General features: G+C 38.3%; 1 protein-coding gene across 1 annotated transcript; it reads left to right on the top strand.

Annotated features, from left to right (window-relative positions):
* Positions 1–1,688: 1,688 nt before the first annotated feature.
* On the top strand, positions 1,689–18,566 carry LOC119522232 (NEDD4 family-interacting protein 2-like). Its single transcript, XM_037820841.1, has 4 exons — positions 1,689–1,749; positions 17,650–17,769; positions 17,998–18,276; positions 18,337–18,566. Exons 1-4 carry the CDS (start codon positions 1,689–1,691, stop codon positions 18,564–18,566), a joined length of 690 nt encoding a protein of 229 aa, XP_037676769.1.
* Positions 18,567–19,108: the final 542 nt, after the last annotated feature.

Genomic DNA, 19,108 nt, shown 5'->3' with positions numbered 1-19,108 from the left:
ATATACATTCAACATTATTACTGTGAAAGCATTTCTTAAATCAGCCATTCTTTCCTTTCATTTATGTTTGTCAGATATGTTTTTCCCTCTCTCTCTTAATGTCCTTTACATACCCATACTGAATCTCTTTAGTACTGAACCTTTCTCCATATCTCTCTCTCCTTTCTTTGTTTCTCTGTTGATAGGGCTCTCTTTAGTATCTCAAGTAGGGCAGGTGTCTTGTTAGCATATTCTCTCAGCATTTGTTTGTCTGTGAAAATTTTACATTCTCCCTCAAATTTGAAGAAGAGCTTTGCTGGATAAAGAAATCCTGGTTGGCAATTTTTCTCTTTCACAATTTTAAATATGTCATGCCACTGCCTTCTCACATCCATGGTGGCCACTGAGTAGTCATACTTAGTCTTATGCTGTTTCCTTTGAAATTGATGAGTTGCTTTTCTCTTGCTGCTTTCAGAACTTACTGTTTCTCTTCAGCATTTGACAATCTGATCAGAATATGTCTATGAGTGTATTTGGATTTATTTTGTTTGGAGTTTGCTGGGCATTTATGGTTTGTGTATTTATGTTGTTTAGAAGGTTTGGGGAGTTTTCACCAACAATTTCTTTGAATACTCTTCCTAGACCTTTACCCTTCTCTTCCCCTTCTGGAATGCCAATGACTCTTATATTTGGATGTTTTATATTGTCCATCGTATCTCTGAGGTCCATTTCTATTTTTTTTATTTTTCCCCATTCTTTCTTTTGTTCTTTTACTTTCCATTCTGTCCTCTTCAAGGTCACTGATTCGCTGTTCAGCTTCCTCTATTCTAGTACTGTGAGTATCCAGAATCTTTTTAATTTGGTTGACAGTTTCTCTTATTTCCATAAGATCATCTATTTTATTATTTACTCTTGCAATTTCTTCTTTTTGCTCTTCTAGGGTCTTCTTCATGTCCTTTCTATCCTGTGCCATGCTCTCATTGTTTGTCTTTAGTTCTTTGATTCATTGCTCCAAGTACTGTCTCTCCTCTGATCTTTTGATTTGGGTGTTTGGGTTTGGGTTATCCATATCATCTGGTTTCTTCATATGCTTTAAAATTTTCTGTTGTTTTTGGCCTCTTGGCCTTTGCTTAACTTTATAGGTTTTTTTTAGGATATGTAGTCTTATTAGAAGAATTATCTCTAATTTGTCATATCTACAGCTTGGTGGAGTACACTTTCTCTAACTAACCAACAGTAGGAGCCTGCAAGACACCTATTCCCCTCAAGCTAGTTCTCCCCAACTTTGTCTTTGTGGTGAGTGAGGGTCTGAATCTTGTGGGGGTCCAATTGGTGCACCAAGTATCCATTGTAGTTGGTGCTGCCTGCCCTGAATGGGGGGCATCTGTGTGAGTGGTTAGGAAGGGAGGGCAGCTTTAATAATCAAATCTCCCAGGTGTTCCTGTAGATTTAAAGCTGTTGCAGGAGTCTAAACCTTCAGTTCAGACTTGCCTCAGTTTGTCCCTGCCACTGACCCACAAGACCCTTTATTGGTGTATGGTCCCTGGGACTTCCCAGGAGGTCCCTCTTCCAAGCCATGCCCTCCTAGGGCCTCTGCTGCATGAAGACTATTCTACATCATAAGTGAGTGCAGCTCCCGAAGGTAAGTTCTGGGCTGCAGGGCTGTGTATGAGTGTTCCCAGCCTGCTGAAAGGATGGCTGTATGGTGCATGTTAATTTCCGCCTTTTTGCGCACCTCCACCTTCCTAGCTCTGGGACAATTGGTTGCAGGTATGTGAAAGGCTATTGTCCATGCCAGATATTGGGACATGTGTGTGTGTTGCTGGAAACACTTCCCACTGCACTGGGTTGTGAGGCACAGCTCTGGGCTGTGGCACCAGGCAGGAGAATTCCCAGCCCACCAAGATGGCTGTATGGGGAGTGGTTATTTTCCCCTTTTTCACTGACCTCCACCTTCCTAGCTCTAAGACAATTAGCTGCAGGTGTGTGAAAGGCTATCATCCATGCCAGATATTGAGGTGTGCCCAAAGGTTGTGGGGAAGCAGCTCCCGCCATGCTTCACTGTGTGGCTCTTGCTGCTGTATCTACAGCTGCTTTTGGATTTTTAAAACTAATCTGACTCCAAATGCCTACCCCAGGTTTCCCCATACCACAGCATGGCCACTGGCTCTCCAGCAGGCTCACTCACTCATTTCAGAATGCGGACTCCTGGTTTCACCAAGTGCATGGTCCCTGCAGATCTAGCAGACCTTGTCCAGCTGGTGTCTCACTGGAACTGATGCTCTGGATCACTTTCTGTCTTTCATCTAGTATTTTTCACAGAGATGTTTTTTCACCCTAGCTCTCCTAATCTGCCATCTTCTGGAAATTGCTGGCCTCATTCCTTTTTATGGCTGAATATTACATTGTATGTATATACCACATTTTGTTTATCACATTTTGTTTTGTTTACCACATGTTTAATTTACAAGTTAAGTATTAATTCCCCACTCTATACTCAGAATCCAGCCCCTGGTAACCTATATTCTAGTTTCTAACTAGAATCTATAAGTTTCCTTATTCTAATTGGTTCATATCAGTTAGGTCATACAATATTTGTCCTTTTGTGTCTGGCTTAATTCACTCAGTATAATGTCTGCAAGATTCATTCACATTGTCCCATGTATAAGGACATCATTCCTTTTTATGGCTGGATAATATTACATTGTATTATATACAATGTTTTGTTTATTCATTCATTGGTTGATGGTCACTTGAGTTGCTTCCATCTTGACAATTGTTAATAATGCTGCTATGAATACCAGTATGCAAATATCAGTTCAAGTCTCTGATTTCAATTCTTTTGGGTATCTGCTAAGCAGTGAGATTGACAGGTCATATGGTAATTCTATACTTAGCTTTCTGAGGAATTGCCAAGCTGTCTTCCACAGTGGATACACCATTTTACATTGCCACCATCAAAGAATGAGCATTCTTATTTCTCCACATCCTCTCCAACTTTTGTTAGATAGTAGCCATTCTAGTGGGTGTGAAGAGGTATCCCATGGTGGTTTTCATTATGTATTTCCCTAATAGCTAGTGATGAGCATCTGTTCATGTGCTTTTTAGCCATTTGTATATACTCTTTGGAGAACTGTCTTTTTGAGTCTTGCCCATTTTTAATTGGTTTATTTGTCTTTTTATTGTAGAGATGTAGGACTTCTTTATATATTCTGGATATTAAACCCCTATCAAACATGTGGCTTCCAAACAATCTCTCCCATTGAATAGGATATCTTCATTTTAGTAACAAAGATCTTTGATGCACAAAAATTTTTAAGTTTGGGGAAGTCCCATTTATCTATTTTTACTTTTGATACTTGTGCTTTGAGTGTAAGGTCTATGAAACGATTGCCTTACACAAGATCTTGAGGATGCTTCTATAAATTTTCTTCTAGTTTTATTGCCCTGGTTATAATATTTAGATCTTTGATCTATTGTGATTTAATTTTTGAATATAATGTGAGATAGGGGTCCCCTTTCACTTTTTGGATATGGATATCCAGTTCTACCAGCACCATATGTTGAAGAGACTATTCTTTCCCAATTAAGTGGACTTGACAGCATTGTCAATCAATTGGCCATAGATGTGAGGATCTGTTTCTGAACTCCCAATTAGATTCCATTAGTCAATATATCTATCTTTGTTCCAGTCCCATGTGGTTTTGACCAATGTAGCTTAATAATAAGATTTAAAATCAGGAAGTGTGAGTCCACCAACATCATTTTTTAATTCAATTTTATTGAGATTGTTCACATACCATACAATCATCCAAAGTGTACAATCAACTGTTCACAGTATGATTATACAGTTGTGCATTCATTAACACAATTAATTTTTTTCAATTTTTTGAACATTTTCACTACTCTAGAAAAGAAATAAAAATAAAAAAAGAAAACACAAATCCTCCCATATCCCTAACCAACCCCAACCATTATTGGCTCACAGTATTGGTATAGTACATTTGTTACTGTTGATGAAAGAATGTTAAAACACTACTAACTGTAGTACATAGTCTGCAATAGCTATATTTTCCCTATATACCCTTCTATTATTAACTTCTATTGATAGCATCATACATTTGTTCTGGTTCATGAAAGAGATTTTTAATATTTGTACAGTTAATCATGGACATTGTCCACCACAAGATTCACTGTTTTATACATTCCCATCTTTTAAACTCCAACTTTCCTTCTGATGACATATGTGAATCTAAGCTTCCCCTTTCCACCACATTCACACACCATTCAGCACTGTTAGTTATTCTCACAATAATGTGCTACCACCACCTCCGTCCATTTCCAAACACTTAAGTTCAGCCTAAACATTCTGCTCATAATAAGCAACTGCTCCCCATTCTTTAGCTTTGTTCTCTATCCTGGTAACCTATATTTCATGTCTATGAGTTTACATATTTTAATTAGTTCATATCAGTGAGACCATAGAATATTTGCCCTTTTGTGACTGACTTATTTCACTCAATATAATGCCCTCAAGGTTTCTTCATCAACCCAATTTTTTTAAGTTTTGATCACACACCATACATTCCATCCTAAGTAAACAATCAATTGCTCCCTGCATAATAACATATTTATGCATTCACCACCATCACCACTATCTATATAAGGACATTTCCATGTTTTCCACAAAGAAAAAGGAAAAGTCAAAGAAGGTGAGGAGACAAAAGAAAAAGAAAAAGAAAGAACAAAAGATGACAGCTAAAAAGCAACAAAAGGAAAGATAAATTAAAATAAAGTAAAATAAGAGTCAAATAACATCACCAATGCAAGAGTCCCACACCCTTCACTTATATACTCCTCTCACAGGCATCCAGCTTTTGTACATTGCCCCTGCCACATCAAAGGAAGCATAATACAATGTTTCTGTTAACTATAGCCTCTAGTTTGCATTGATTGCATTTATTCCTCAATATCATCCCCTTTTTAACACCTTGCAAGGCTGACATTCATTTGTTCTCCCTCATGTAAAAACATATTTGTACATTTTATCACAATTGTTGAGCACTCTAGGCTTCACTAAGTTATAGACTCCCAGTCTTTATTTTCCCTCTTTCCTTCTTGTGTCCCATGTCCCTAAACTTCCTCTTTCAACCACACTCAAGTCATCTTTGTTCAGGGTACTTACATTCCTCTGCTACCATCACCAAAATTGTGTTCCAAAAATCTCATTCCTGTTTTTTCCTATCTGTCTGTAGTGCTCCCTTTAGTGTTTCCTGTAGAGCAGATATCTTGTTCACAAACTCTCTTGTCTGTTTGTCAGAAAATATTTTAAACTCTCCTTCATATTTGAAGGAAAGCTTTGCTGGATATAGGATTCTTGGTTGGTGGTTTTTCTCTTTCAATATCTTAAATATATCACACCACTTCCTTCTTGCCTCCATGGTTTCAACTGAGAAATCTGCACATAGTCTTATCAAGCTTCCCTTGTTTGTTATGGATCACTTTTCTCTTGCTGCTTTCAGGATTCTCTGTTTTTGATGTTTGATAATCTGATTACTAAGTGTCTTGGTGTAGGTCTATTCTGATCTATTCTGTTTGGGGTACATGTTGCTTCTTGGATCTGTAATTTTATCTTTCATAAGAGATGGGAAATTTTCATTGATTTATTGCTTCTGCCCCCTTTCCCCTTCTCTTCTCCTTCTGGGACACCCATGACTCATACATTCATGTATTTCATGTTGTCATTCAATTCCCTGAGATGTTGCTCATATTTTTCCATTCTTTTCCCTATCTGCTCTTTTGTGTGTAAGATTTCAGGTTTCTTGCTCTCCAGCTTCTGAATGTTTTCTTCTGCCTCCTGAAATCTTCAGTTGTATATCTCCATTGTGTTTCTCATCTCTTGTATTGTGCATTTCATTTCCATAGATACTGTAGGCTGTGTTTTCAAACTTTCAATTTATACCTGTTTGCCCAGTGTTTTCTGTATGTCCTTCATCTCTTTTGGCATGTCTTCCCTAAACTCATTTACTTGGTTTTTGAATTGATTTAGCATATTTATTTGAAAATCTTTAATTGATTGTTTCATTAAATTGAAACAATATCTCAACTGTATCTCAATTGAGGTGTAAGTTTGTTCCTTTGACTTGGCTGTATTCATTTTTCCTACTGTGATTTGTACTTTTCCATTTTCTAAGCATCTGGTTTCCTTGATTACCCCAATCAGATTTTCCCAGACCAGAAGGGGCTCAGGTCTCATAAGGGGCCTATATTCAGTATCAGGTTTCCCTGTGGGCATGTCTTGGAAGATTGACAGGCTTTCCTGTGAGACCTCTAGCCACTGTGCTTCTCCTATCCTGCCCAGCAGGTGGTGCCTGTCAGTCTGTCACTCCCCACTAGTGTAAAGAGGTGTGGCCCCTTTAATTCTCAGCTTAAGTTGTTTCTGCTTTGACTATTTTCCCCCAGGTCCTGGAGACTGAGTTCTGAAGGGAAGGTAGACACTAGAGCTGGGAACTGCCTCCTTCCTCTTAGGGAAAATACACCCCCTAAGGAGTTATCTTCTGCACTTGAATTACTCCTTTGTCTTTCTGACTCTGTTAACTCTACCCCTGTCTAGGTCATAGTGCTTTAAACTGAAAATGGCTGGGGCTTTCTCCACTGAGCCTCTCAGTTTGAGAGGGAGAAAAAGGGAAAGAAAGCCCCTTTTAAGAGCCAGTCCATGGCCCCCAGTTTCACCCATCAGCCAGAGATAGCACCTGGTCTTCTGGACTCCCTTTCCTGGGACACAGGAGTTATCTGGCTCTCTAAGATCAACAGTCTCTAAAACCCTCTGGGTTTTTTTTTTTTATTTAATTTTTTTCCATCAGCCACACCTGCTCTCCACTGGGAGCAACTTCAGGGTACTTTGCTGCTTGTTAGGGGTTTCTCTATCTTTGTAACTTGTATTCAGTAGTCCACATTTTTTAATTAAAACCCCAATTGGAGCCTGACTGAGCTATATTCACTTGCTCCAGGAATTCAGCTTTGTCCCATAGTGAGGACTTGCAGCTCAGCCTGCTGTGATGATGGGAGGCTCCCAGCATGGTTCCGCAGTTTTTACTTACAGCTTTTATGCTAAAATCTCAGCCATTCCACCAATTCCAGGTTGGTTTACAATGTGTGGACAATCACAGTTGTTCCAGATTATTTTCTAGTTGTTCATGGTTATTAGTTGCTCGAGGGGCTAACTAAATTCCACAACTCTCTATGCCACCATTTGTCCCTCCCCCCTTCATTCTTTTTTAAGGTGTTTTTGGCTATTCAAGGTGATTTATCCTTCCAAATAAGTTTGATAATTGGCTTTTCTGTTTCTGCAAAGTAGGCTGTTGGAATTTTGATTTGGATTTCATTGAAACTGTAAATCATTTTGGGTAAAATTGTCATCTTATCAATATTTAGTCTGTCAATCCATGAACATGGTATGTCCTTCCATTTATTTAGGTCTTTTTTTATTTCTTTTAGCAATGCTTTGTAGTTTTCTACGTACAGGTCTTTTATACCCTTGATTAAATATATTCCTAAATATTTTATTCTTTTAGTTGCTTTTGTAATGGAATTTTTTTCTTGATTTCCTCCTTAGCTTGCTCATTACTAGTTTATAGAATCAATACTGATTTTTAAGTTTTGTATTGATCTTGTATCCCACCACTCAGCTGAATTTGTTTATTAGCTCTAGTAGCTTTGTTGTAGTTTGGGGAACTTTTTTATATGTAGGATCATGTCTTCTACAAATAGCAACAGTTTTATTTCTTCCTTTCCCATTTGGATGACATTTATTTCCTTTTCTTGCTTAATTGCTCTAGTTAGAGCTTCAATCCAATGCCAAATAACAGTGGTGACATGGACATACTTCTCTTGTTCCAGATCTTGGAGGGAAAGAATTCAGTCTTTCACTATTAAGTGTGATGTTAGCCATGAGTTTTTCATGTATATTTTTTCTCATGTTGGGGAAGTCTCCTTCTATTCTGATTTATATAACTGCTTTTATCAAAAAACATTTCTGGATTTTGTCAATTCCCTTTTTTGGGTCAATTGAGATGATCATGTGGTTTTCCACCACTGATTTGTTAATGTGGTGTGTTACATTAATTGATTTTCTTATGTTGAAACATCCTTGCATACCTGGAATAAAATCAACTAGATCATGGTGTATAATTATTTTGATGTCCTGTTGGATTCAATTTGCAATTATTTGGTTGAGGATTTTTGCATCTATATTTATTAGATTATTTGGTCTGTAATTTTCTTTTCTTCTAATATCTTTATCTGGCTTTGGTTTTAGGATAATATTGGCTTCATAGACCGAGTTAGGTGGAGTTCCCTCCTGTTCAATTTTCTGGAAGAGTTTGAGGAGGATTGGTATTAATTCTTCTTGGAATGTTTGGTAGAATTCACCTGTAGAAAACACAAGAACATTTTGTGTTCATGGATTGGAAGACTGTTAAGGGACCCCTATCTCACACTGTATACAAAAATTAACTCAAAATGGATCAAAGAGCTAAATATAAGACCTAAGACCATAAAAATCCTGGAAGAAAATGTAGGGAAGCATCTTTGCAATCTCGTGGTAGGATGTGGTTTCTTAGACTTTACACCCAAAGCACAAGCAACAAAAGAAGAAATAGATAAATGGGACCTCCTCAAAATCAAATGTTTGTGCTTCAAAGGACTTTGTCAAGAAAGTGAACAGGCAGCCTACTTAATGGGAGAAAATATTTGGAGATTACTTACCTGATAAGGGTTTAATATCCAGAATATATAGAAATCCTACAACTCAAAAATAAAAAGACAAAAACTCCAATTTTAAAATGGGCAAAGGACTTGAATAGAAACATTTCCAAAGAGGGAATTAAAATGGTTAAAAAGCACAAAAAAAGATGCTCAACATCACCAGCTATTAGGAAAATGCAAATCAAAACCACAATGAAATATTTCACACCTACTAGAATGGACACTATCAAAAAGAGAAAACTACAAATTTTGGAGAGGATGTGGAGAAATAGGAACACTTATTCACTACTGGTGGGAATGTAGAATGGTGTAGAATAGATAAACAAAAGGTGGTATATACATATGATGGAATATTATTCAGCTGTGGCAAGGAATGAAGTTCTGATGCATGCAACAACATGGATGAACATTAAGGACAATATGAGTCATATAAGCCAGACACAAAAGGACAAATATTGTATGATCCCACTGATATGAATTAATTATAATGATCAAACTCTTGGAGTTAAAACATAGAATATAGGTTACCAGTATATAGAATGAAGGTAGAGAACGGGGAGCTGATGCTCAATTTGTATAGAATTTTTAATAAGGTTGATTGTAAATGTTTGGAAATGGATAAAGGTGATGATAGCACATTACTGGGAGTGTAATTAACAGTACTGAATTATGGGTGCGATTATGATTGAAAGGGAAATTTAGGGACATGTATGTCATCAGAATGAAAGCTAGAGGGTAAAACATGGTACAGCAAGTGAACCTTGCTGTGGATGATGACTGTGGTTAATTGTACAATTATATGAAAGTTCTTACATGAACTAGAACAAATGTATGTCACCATTACAAGGTGTTAATAATAGAGTGGTATATGGGAAAAATACAACCAATGCAAACTATGGACTATAGTTAACAGCAATTTTGTAATATTCTTTCACAAATTGTAACAAAAGTGCCATACCAATGTTAAGTGTCAATGAAGAGGGATATAAAGAGCATTGGGTTTTGCTTTTAAGAGTTATGAAAATGTTCTAAAATTGAATTTGGCAATGAAAGCACAACTATGTGATTATACTGAGAGCCACTAATTGTACACTTTGGGTGAATTGTATAGTGTGTGAAAAAAACTGTTTAAAAAAAAGAATATTATAGGAAAACAGACTCCCAGGTTTTAATACATATAGATGGTCAAAAATTATTAAAATGTGATAATATCTACTTAAATGTAAATCTTGAAGCTGATACATTACAGAAACATGTAATTTTTTCCTTCTGTACAAGATCATCGACACATTCTTGAATAAACAATCATGATTTTAGAAGTTGAGAATAAAATTTAAATGGCATAAACCACAGTGCTAAAGAAAAAGAAAAAAAAAAGGAGTGAAGTTCTGAGTTTGGGGTCAATTAAGTTAGAAGATAAAACATGGGACTGTATAATACAGTGAACCCCATTATGGGTGATGGACTATAGTTAACTGTAAAAATATAATTCTTGTAATTATGAATTATATGTTATAATTCATGAAGTATAACAAATGTATGACACTATTACAATGTGTTAATAGGGTGGTATATGGAAAAATACACCCAATTTAACCAAGAACTATATTTAAGAGTAGTATTTTAATATTTTCTCATCAATTGTAACAAAAGTACCAAACTAATGCAAAGTGTCAACCATAGGGGGTATATGGGAATGTTTTATTTTTTAAATGATTTTTCTGTAAACCTACAGCTTGTCTAATTAAAAAAAATAATTTTTAAAAACATGCTAAGTGAAACAAGCCAGAAAAAAATGGAAATGGTACATTCAGGATTGCACTAGCCCAGGTACCCAGGGAGTGACATGCTTGCATGAGCAGATGGCAGAGGCCCTCCTCAGCAATCATCCTGTTGCAATGCCAGATGAGGGCACTTCCCTCCCTGCATTGGCATCTTGGAGATGCTGACTCATGGGTGCCTCACAAAATGCTCAGCATTGGTTCACTAATGTATTGGCCAAGCTGAGGCGATCTGGTTTCCATTAGGCAGCAGCTGCTGTTTCCCTTGCCTCAGGCAGACGATATACCACCTCTATCACTGTGAGCAGTCCTCTTAGCCCTGGAACACTTGGACCCAAACACTCCCATATACTTATTTACTGACTCATGGGCCATCACCAATGGCTTAGCAGTATGGTCAGGTTCATAGAGGAAATGCAATTGGAGAATCAAGGTTTCCCCAGTGTGATCTTTGGAAGCAATTGGTGACATGAAAATGCATCATCTATTGTTACCCATTTTGATGCACACTGCAAGAGCCCATATAATGATAAACACCATTGAAATGGATCATCCACTCACTGATGGGACTAGACTCATGGAATTAGATGGGCATTCCATGTCAACCATCACCCACCAGCAGCCAGCATTGTGGTCACCCAGAACAGGAGCTTCAGAATCAGCACTGACAATTCCTTTACTAGATGGACTTTCCACCTTACTCAGGTCCTCTGGAAGCTGAACTCAACAGTTCCCCAGCAGGGAAACATGGCCCTATCCCACTTTCTAGCAGAGGTTGGGGACCAGGGTGGAAGAGGAACCCAGACTTTTCTGCACAACTGCACTTACACCCATTAAGATGTGTATTGGCCCCAAAAGGGTGTCCAAGGACACACCTCTTGGGACTTTCCTCTTGAGCCACTCTAAAGGGATCATCCCATTATGCCCTCCATGCAATTACCAGGATGGTGGAATGTTAGGGTCACCAAGCAGAGTGGTGGGATGTCAAATGCAGGCCTAAGTTTCTTAATACACATGGTGTGACAACCCAGTGGGCTGGAAATGCTTGGCCTGACACACACATACTGGAGGTTAGTGAGTGGTGCCTACCCCTGGTTGGGCCAGCAGTCCTCTTGGGATTGGTAATGGGATACCTTGCAGGAGTAGTGACAACTCCCATCTATCAGAAAGGGGAGGAAGTGGTCTGAATATATGGGTAAGGCAATTAGATCAATGGATAAGAGGTGAGGTTATAGCCCAAGGCAAGGGACAGATATGCTGGGTGGCCTTAGAGGGAAAAGATAAATTACTGCAGATAAGCTGAGAAAAGTGCCTCCCAGGGGAGGTTGTTGCAGAACCCCCTGCTGGGTGTGGTTGTTGCTCCTCACTCTTTTTTCTGCAGATTTGGCCTGTCAATAACCTAGAAGGAAAACACCTTCATCCAGCTGACCCAGCCATCATGGGGGCAGGGAACCTGACCAACAGCTGGATCTGCCATCTGACCCCTCACTCCCTCTCCCCTCCTTGCTGAGTCCAGATTGCCACTCAAGGAGCTGACATCCCCTTCTTCACATTTGTACTGACATCATTAAGTCCTTCATTTATGCCTTGTGACAAAGATAATGGCACAGCCATTGGCTGTGCACCCTTCTTCCCCACACTCCTGAAAAACCTGTCAGGATGCAATGAAGCTAGCAAATGACTCAGTCATTTTTCCACCAGTATTGCAAAATGACTAGTAAATCTCTAGGGGTGGGCTGCACCCAGTCAAGTTTTATCTCCCTTTGTGGAGGATTCAACCTCCACTGGTTGGGCCACTCCTTGCATAGGTCATTGGACAGATGGGACAATGCACCCTCATATTTCTGACTGTTCCCTTAAAACAAGCCCTTTGCTGCAAAGTTTGCAAGCTGATTTTATGTAGGACCTCTTCAGCTAGCTTTGGAGGTGGTTGGGGGACACATTTATAGTCATTACTCCAGACAGGTCTGATTACCCTGCTTGGAATAATGGTATGCATAGGAATCATCAAAGCACTCCTAATGTGCTGTAGCTACTGATGTTCTCAAACTTTCGCTGTCAGCATTGTTGAGAACAAAGTCTGATAGGCCTGACCCATCTCTACCTTCTTGTCCAAGGTAAGAAATGGGTTTATGTTGTGAAAGCTAATGTGGAGGAGTGTAGACTAGGCCTGGTTGAGAAGCCAAGGGGTGGACTTCTGGGGAAATCATGGACACACTCATTAGCCATATCCGAGCCTTCACCTACCTCCCTTCTTTTCCCTCTTGTCTGTTTGCATGCAGGTGTTCAGTATATTTTTATTTCACAAGAGACTGACAGCAGCAAGGGGAGACATTAAATCTTAACTAGCCTCAGCTACCTGCCAGGGCACAATGTTTACTCATTGGCAGAGACCCCTCCCCCTGGAGTGTATAAAAGCTCAGCACTCGGGCAGGACAGATGTCCCACATCCCTGATGCAAAAAGAGGAATGCAGAGCAGCTGATGACCAGTTGGCCTTCCTGGGGGACCAGCCAAAATTTGTCTCTCATCTCCAACACAAAGCAGGCATACAGAGCTGCCATCTGCTGACACTGTCCTGAAGAGTTGGCCTCACCAGGGTATGGGCCAAAGTGGGTTCTTTTCCCCTGATCTTTGGACCTTTTGTGCTCTGTAAGTAATAAAGTGGACACTTGCTGAAAGTCTCTGTTGTGCATGAGCCTGTGTTCCCTTGATGCACCATATAACAACTCATTCCTCATGGGGCAAGGGGTACAAGTCTTTATACCCCCTCATCAATGAGTCATTAAATACACATTGCTGTGGGAGAATGTATGATCTTGAGCAAGGCAATTTTCTTCATCTGAGACAGTCTCAAAGACAGGTGAGGACTATTTTCCAGAAGCACTACCAGCAGAAGCAAGGGAATTAAGTCCTTCATTCCTGAAGGAGGTACTAGATAGTGCATCAAAGTATCCACCACATTGCCCAATCTACTAACAGAAGAGAATAATGCTCAGTATCTGATACAGCACCTGTATTCTAGCAGAACAAGTCTAGCAGAACAAGTCAGCCAACTGGTAGCTAGTTGATTACATTGGTGTCCTTCTATCATGTAGGGACAAATTATTGGTCATTACTGAACTAGAAAATCATTCTTGATATGTATTTACCTTCCCTAACCATTGTGGTTCTTCTAGCAATCCTATCCCTGGACACAGTTAATGCTGTGAGCACCAAGATAGTTCTCTCACAACATTGCTTTTGACAAAAGATCTCATTTTATGGCAAAGGAAGGAAGAAAATGGATGATTCCCTCAGGATTCACTGCTCTTGCCATGTGTCTAATCATGTAGGAGGATCTGCCTGGCAAAATGGTGGAATGCCATATTAAGAACTCTGTTATGATTCCAGCTGAAAGAAAATCCCTTGCAAAGTTGGGAGCTATCCCACAAGATATAGTATATTTGCTGAACAAGAAGTGAGTATATGGTGTTCTTTCTTTAATGGCCAAAATGCATGGTCCAGAAGCCAAAAATGAAAGAGAAAAAAGCACCTCTAAAATTTTCATCTAAGGACTAATAGTAAAATGGTTTCTTTCTGTACAAGTGAGTTTGGGATCTTTTTGTTTAAGTTTCTTAGTTCCCAAAGGAGGAATGCTATCATAGGAGACACAACAATGGCTCCATTGAATTAGAGGTTGAGACTGCCACCTTGCCTTTTTGGGCTTCTGGCAATGAATCAACAAGAAAAGGAGGGGGCTTAGTTACTGAGTTGACTAAGTAGATAATCCAGACTATATGGAAAATATAGGATTGTTGCTACACATGAAGGAAAGAGATGAGTGTGTCTGGAAATCAGGCAATATCCAAATACACCTCCTTGTTCTGCCATGTCCATTGTAGAAAGAAGTGTAAGATTTAGCAACCCCATACAAGTAGGACCACTATGAGCTTAGGCTCCTCAGGAATGAAAGGTTGAGCCATTCTATCAGGTAAATAACCCCAGTCAGTTGATGGAAAATGGAAAATGCAATGGTTAATATAGGAATTAATTTATAAATACAAATGACATCCTCATGGCCAGATGCAGAAACAAGGGCTGTAGTAACTAGCAATAATTTATTCCCTTGTTTATTATGTATATATTTATATGTATTAACCAATTTATTTATGGGTTTCCTCTTTTCCTTTCCCTGAGGATTGTGAATTCAGTGTGTTAGTGTTTCTGAAAGTTAATAGTAAGGATTGAAATTGAACCAGAAAAGAAATGAACAGTATTCAGAGATGGAAGCAGTGAATAACAGACTTTGGGTTTTCCCTAGTAGGGAGAGTATAAGTGCATTTTTATTTGTACAAAACATAGTTGCATTATGTTATAAGTAAAAATGTTGGTGGTAGATGGCACTGGAAAAAATCAGTTATTCATTGTGGTGGTTTGGAACAATGCACTCCAGAAAAACATGTTCTTAAACTTAATCCATTTCTGTGAAAGTAGGACCCTTTGTTAAGGTTACTTTGGTTAAGGTGTAGTGCACCTCAATCAGGATGAATCTTAATCCTATTATTGGTGTCCTTTATAAGCAGAATGAAATTAAGACAGAAAGAGAAAAAAATATGATAAGCAAAAAGCTGAAGGTCAAGGGAACCCAGAAGAGAATGGAGAGGCCAGGAGAGGCTGCTGTGTGCATTGCCATGTGACAGAGGAGCCCAGAAACAAGGATTGCTGACTGCCAGCCCTGGAATGCCAGTCTTCAGGAAGAAAGCATTGCCTTGATGATATTTTGATTTGGACATTTTCCTAGCCTCAAAACCATGAGCCAATAAATTCCCATTGTTTAAGCCAACTTATTACATAGTCTTTGCTTGAGCAACCAAGAAAACTAAAACATGCATAAGTAAAGCTAAATTTCACAAACAGAAACAACTAAATTCTCAGTAGATTAAATATCTAAATATGAAAAGCAAAATTTATAAATTTTGAGAAGGAAATATGGTACGTCTTTATGACTCCATAATAGGAAAGAATTTCTTACAGATAATACAAAAAGGACAAACTTTAAAGAGAAAATTAATACATTTTACTGTCCAACCAAAGACATGAAAGCAATGAAGTAATAAGTCATATATTCAGAGAAAATATTGTAACACATATAATTGGCAAATAATTGGTATATACAAAAATTAAGAATTCTTGAAAATCATCTAAAATAACAATCAAGTAGAAAAAAGGTAAAAGGTATGAACAGTGTATTACATTCATATTGATGTAGTACCAAATTACCAAAACTTGCTGGTTACAAACAAGACAAATGTATTCTTTTACAGTTCTGGTGGCCAGAGGTCCAAAACAGTTTCAATGGGCTAAAGTCAAGATGTCAGCAGGCCTGATTCCTTCTGGAGGCTCTAAGGGGAAACTGTATCCTTGCCTTTTCTAGTTTCAGGAGGCTGCCTGCATTCTTTGGCTTGTGGTCTTGTCCTCACATTACTCCAACTTCTTGCTTCCATCATCACATCTCTTTCTCCTCTTCTTATAATCAAATCTTCCTCTGCTTCCCTCTTACAAAGAAACATATGATTACATTTAGTGCCCAAGTAGATGATCCAGGATAATCTCCCTATCTCAAGATCCTTAACTTACATCTTTAAATTTCCTTTTGCCAGATACAGTAACATTTGTAAGTTCCAGGAATTAGGATATAGATATCTTTTGGGTGATATTATTCATCTCACAGATGAGAAAACACAACCAACAAAAAAATATGAAGAAAACATACAGCCCAATTATGGAGACAAATGCAAATAAAGCAACAAGAAGCTATCATTTCAAATTCATCTAAATGTCAAAATTTTAAAGAATGCTAATAAGATGTACTGTCAAGTATATTTAGCAAAGAGAATGATGACAATGCTGATGGTGCTGTGCATTGATACATCCAGCTTAAAGAACAATTTGAAATATTAGGAAATGTGAAGGTGTACAAGCTCTTTGGCTCAGAAATTCTATTTCTAGTTATATATTAGAAGTGCACTGAATACAAATTTAACCAATCAATGAATAGTTTAATGCTAAAAGTTAGTATTTAGTTCCTGGGCCAGTTTGGATGTATTATGCTCCCCAAAACACCATTATTTTTGATGCAATCTTGTGTGGGCAGACATATTAGTATTGATTAGACTGTAATTCTTTGACTGAGTCTTTTCATGGAGATGTGACCCACCCAACTGTAGGTGATAACACTGATTAGATAATTTCCATGGAAGTGTGGCCCTGCCCATTCAGTGTGGGTCTTGATTAGTTTACTAGAGCACTGTATAAGCTCAGACAGAAGGAGCAAGCTTACTACAGCCAAGAGGGACACTTTGAAGAATGCATAGGAGCTGAGAGAGGAACTGCAGTTTACAGAGACATTTTGGAGACGGCTTTTGAAAGCTAAGAGAAGACAAATGTCCCAAGAGCAAATGAGAGTGACACTTTGGAGAGAAGCTGAAGCCTAGAGAGGAACACCCTGGGGAAAGCCATTTCAAAACCAGAACTCTAGAGCAGATGCCAGCCACATGCCTTCCCAGCTAACAGAGGTTTTCCAGACACCACTGGCCATCCTCCAGTTAAGGTACCCAATTGCTAATGTGTTATCTTGGACACTTCATGGCCTTAAGACTGTAACTGTGTAACCAAATAAACCATCTTTTATAAAAGCCAATCCATTTCTGGTGTTCTGCATTCCAGCAGTATTAGCAAACTAGAACAATTCCTAAAAGGGAACTCTGTATTTTCTCCATCATTTTTCTGTAAACTTACAACTTCTTTAATAAAAAAAAATACATCAAAAAAGAGGATGAAGTGAAGGCTATTGGCCCCACTCAGAAGAAAAATTGAAGATGTGAGTAAATACCAAGGAAGCCTGCCTGGATAGCCTATGCTGCTATCTTGACTTCCTAATGTCAAGGATTTGACACCCAGAGGTTCACGTGCTGCTCCAGTTCAAGGTAATCACACTCAAGGCTGGGGTGAAGTGATTGCTTCCCTTAAGATAATTATCTAGAAAGATTTAGGATACCTTCCCAGAAGTAGACAAAGACCAGACCTCTTTTTGAAGGCCAAATTACTTAGTATGCATGAATCTTTATAACTTCTGAAATCAGTTAGGTTTCACAATGAAGAGGAAAATTCAGAATCATCTGCTACAGAGCAGCCATCAACTTCAAACCCTGCACCACAGATTGTACAGATGGCTCCTTCAGCACCAGAACTTGAAACTTACTCTTCTCCTTCACCTTTTTTTTAAATATTCATTTTATTGAGATATATTCACATACCATGCAGTCATACAAAACAAATTGTACATTTGATTGTTCACAGTACCATTACATAGTTGTACATTCATCACCAAAATCAATCCCCAACACCTTCATTACCACAAACACAAAAATAACCAGAATAATAATTAAAGTGAAAAAGAGCAACTAAAGTAAAAAAGAACACTGGGCACCCTTCTCCTCCACCTTTTGGTAGTATTACTGTAGAAGTACTTACATCTTCAGATCCAGAAGTTTACAATGAGTTTTATCCTGTGCCACCTCCCCACAGTGTTGCTGCCTCTCTTCCTATGTATGATGAAACTGAGAAAGCTAAAGTTGCTGCAGTGGCAGCTGCAGCAGCAGAAACATCTCAAGGAACTCAGGAGAAAGAGTGTTCACCAAGAGATGACTTTAATAATGCAGACCAGCTTAGAGTGGGTAATGATGACATTTTCATGTTGGCATTTTTCATGGCATTTATTTGCATCTGGCTTGGATTTTGTTCATCCTTCTGTATAACCAGTACCATAGCTGGAAGCTATGGTGCTATCAGTGGATTTGGCCTTTCATTGATCAAATGGATTCTTATTGTCAGGTTTTCTAATTACTTTAATGGATATTTCAATGAGCAATATTGGCTTAGGTTGATATTTCTTGCACTTGGCCTCCTTTTCTTCAGAGGACTTTTTAATTATCTAAAAGTCAGTAATATGTCTGAAAGTATGGCAGCCAATCATAGAACAAGATATATCTTATTATAGAGACTGCATTGACCAGACATTCCTTTTCTATGCCAATATGAAATTTCCAGATGATATATAAGCCTACAACTTTAATAGAAGACTACTAATAATAGAAGACAAATTAGGGAAGAAAAGATACAGCTTCAAAATTGAATGGCAGGATGGTTTACGCTTAAAAGCCATTTCTGTTCAATCTCTTAAATATTTATATTTTATTTGTTTCACACATTTGCATATGCGCCCATTTTAAAAATTTGCAAATACATGAAAGAAACATAAAGTTGGTTGCAATGTCCAGTCACATTTGATTAATCAGTGTTTGATATAATTGAGAGTTTTCAGTGATAGTCTTTCAGGACATGCATGCCACTGAATTTTGACCTGCATGCAGTACAACAAAAATGAAATTATTACCATGTCAAATGCTTTAGTGTCTGGTCCTTAGATTCATTTTGTAACTGCACATAAAACATCCTTTGTTGGAGAGGCTAGGCCTCCCTATATTTGTGCCTAAGAGTCTCCTCCTGAATGCCTCTTTGTTGCTCAGATGTGGCCCTCTC

The sequence above is a fragment of the Choloepus didactylus genome, chromosome X (genome assembly GCF_015220235.1).
Source record: "Choloepus didactylus isolate mChoDid1 chromosome X, mChoDid1.pri, whole genome shotgun sequence".
NCBI lineage: Eukaryota > Metazoa > Chordata > Mammalia > Pilosa > Megalonychidae > Choloepus > Choloepus didactylus.
This window is presented reverse-complemented; position numbering and strand designations above follow the sequence as displayed.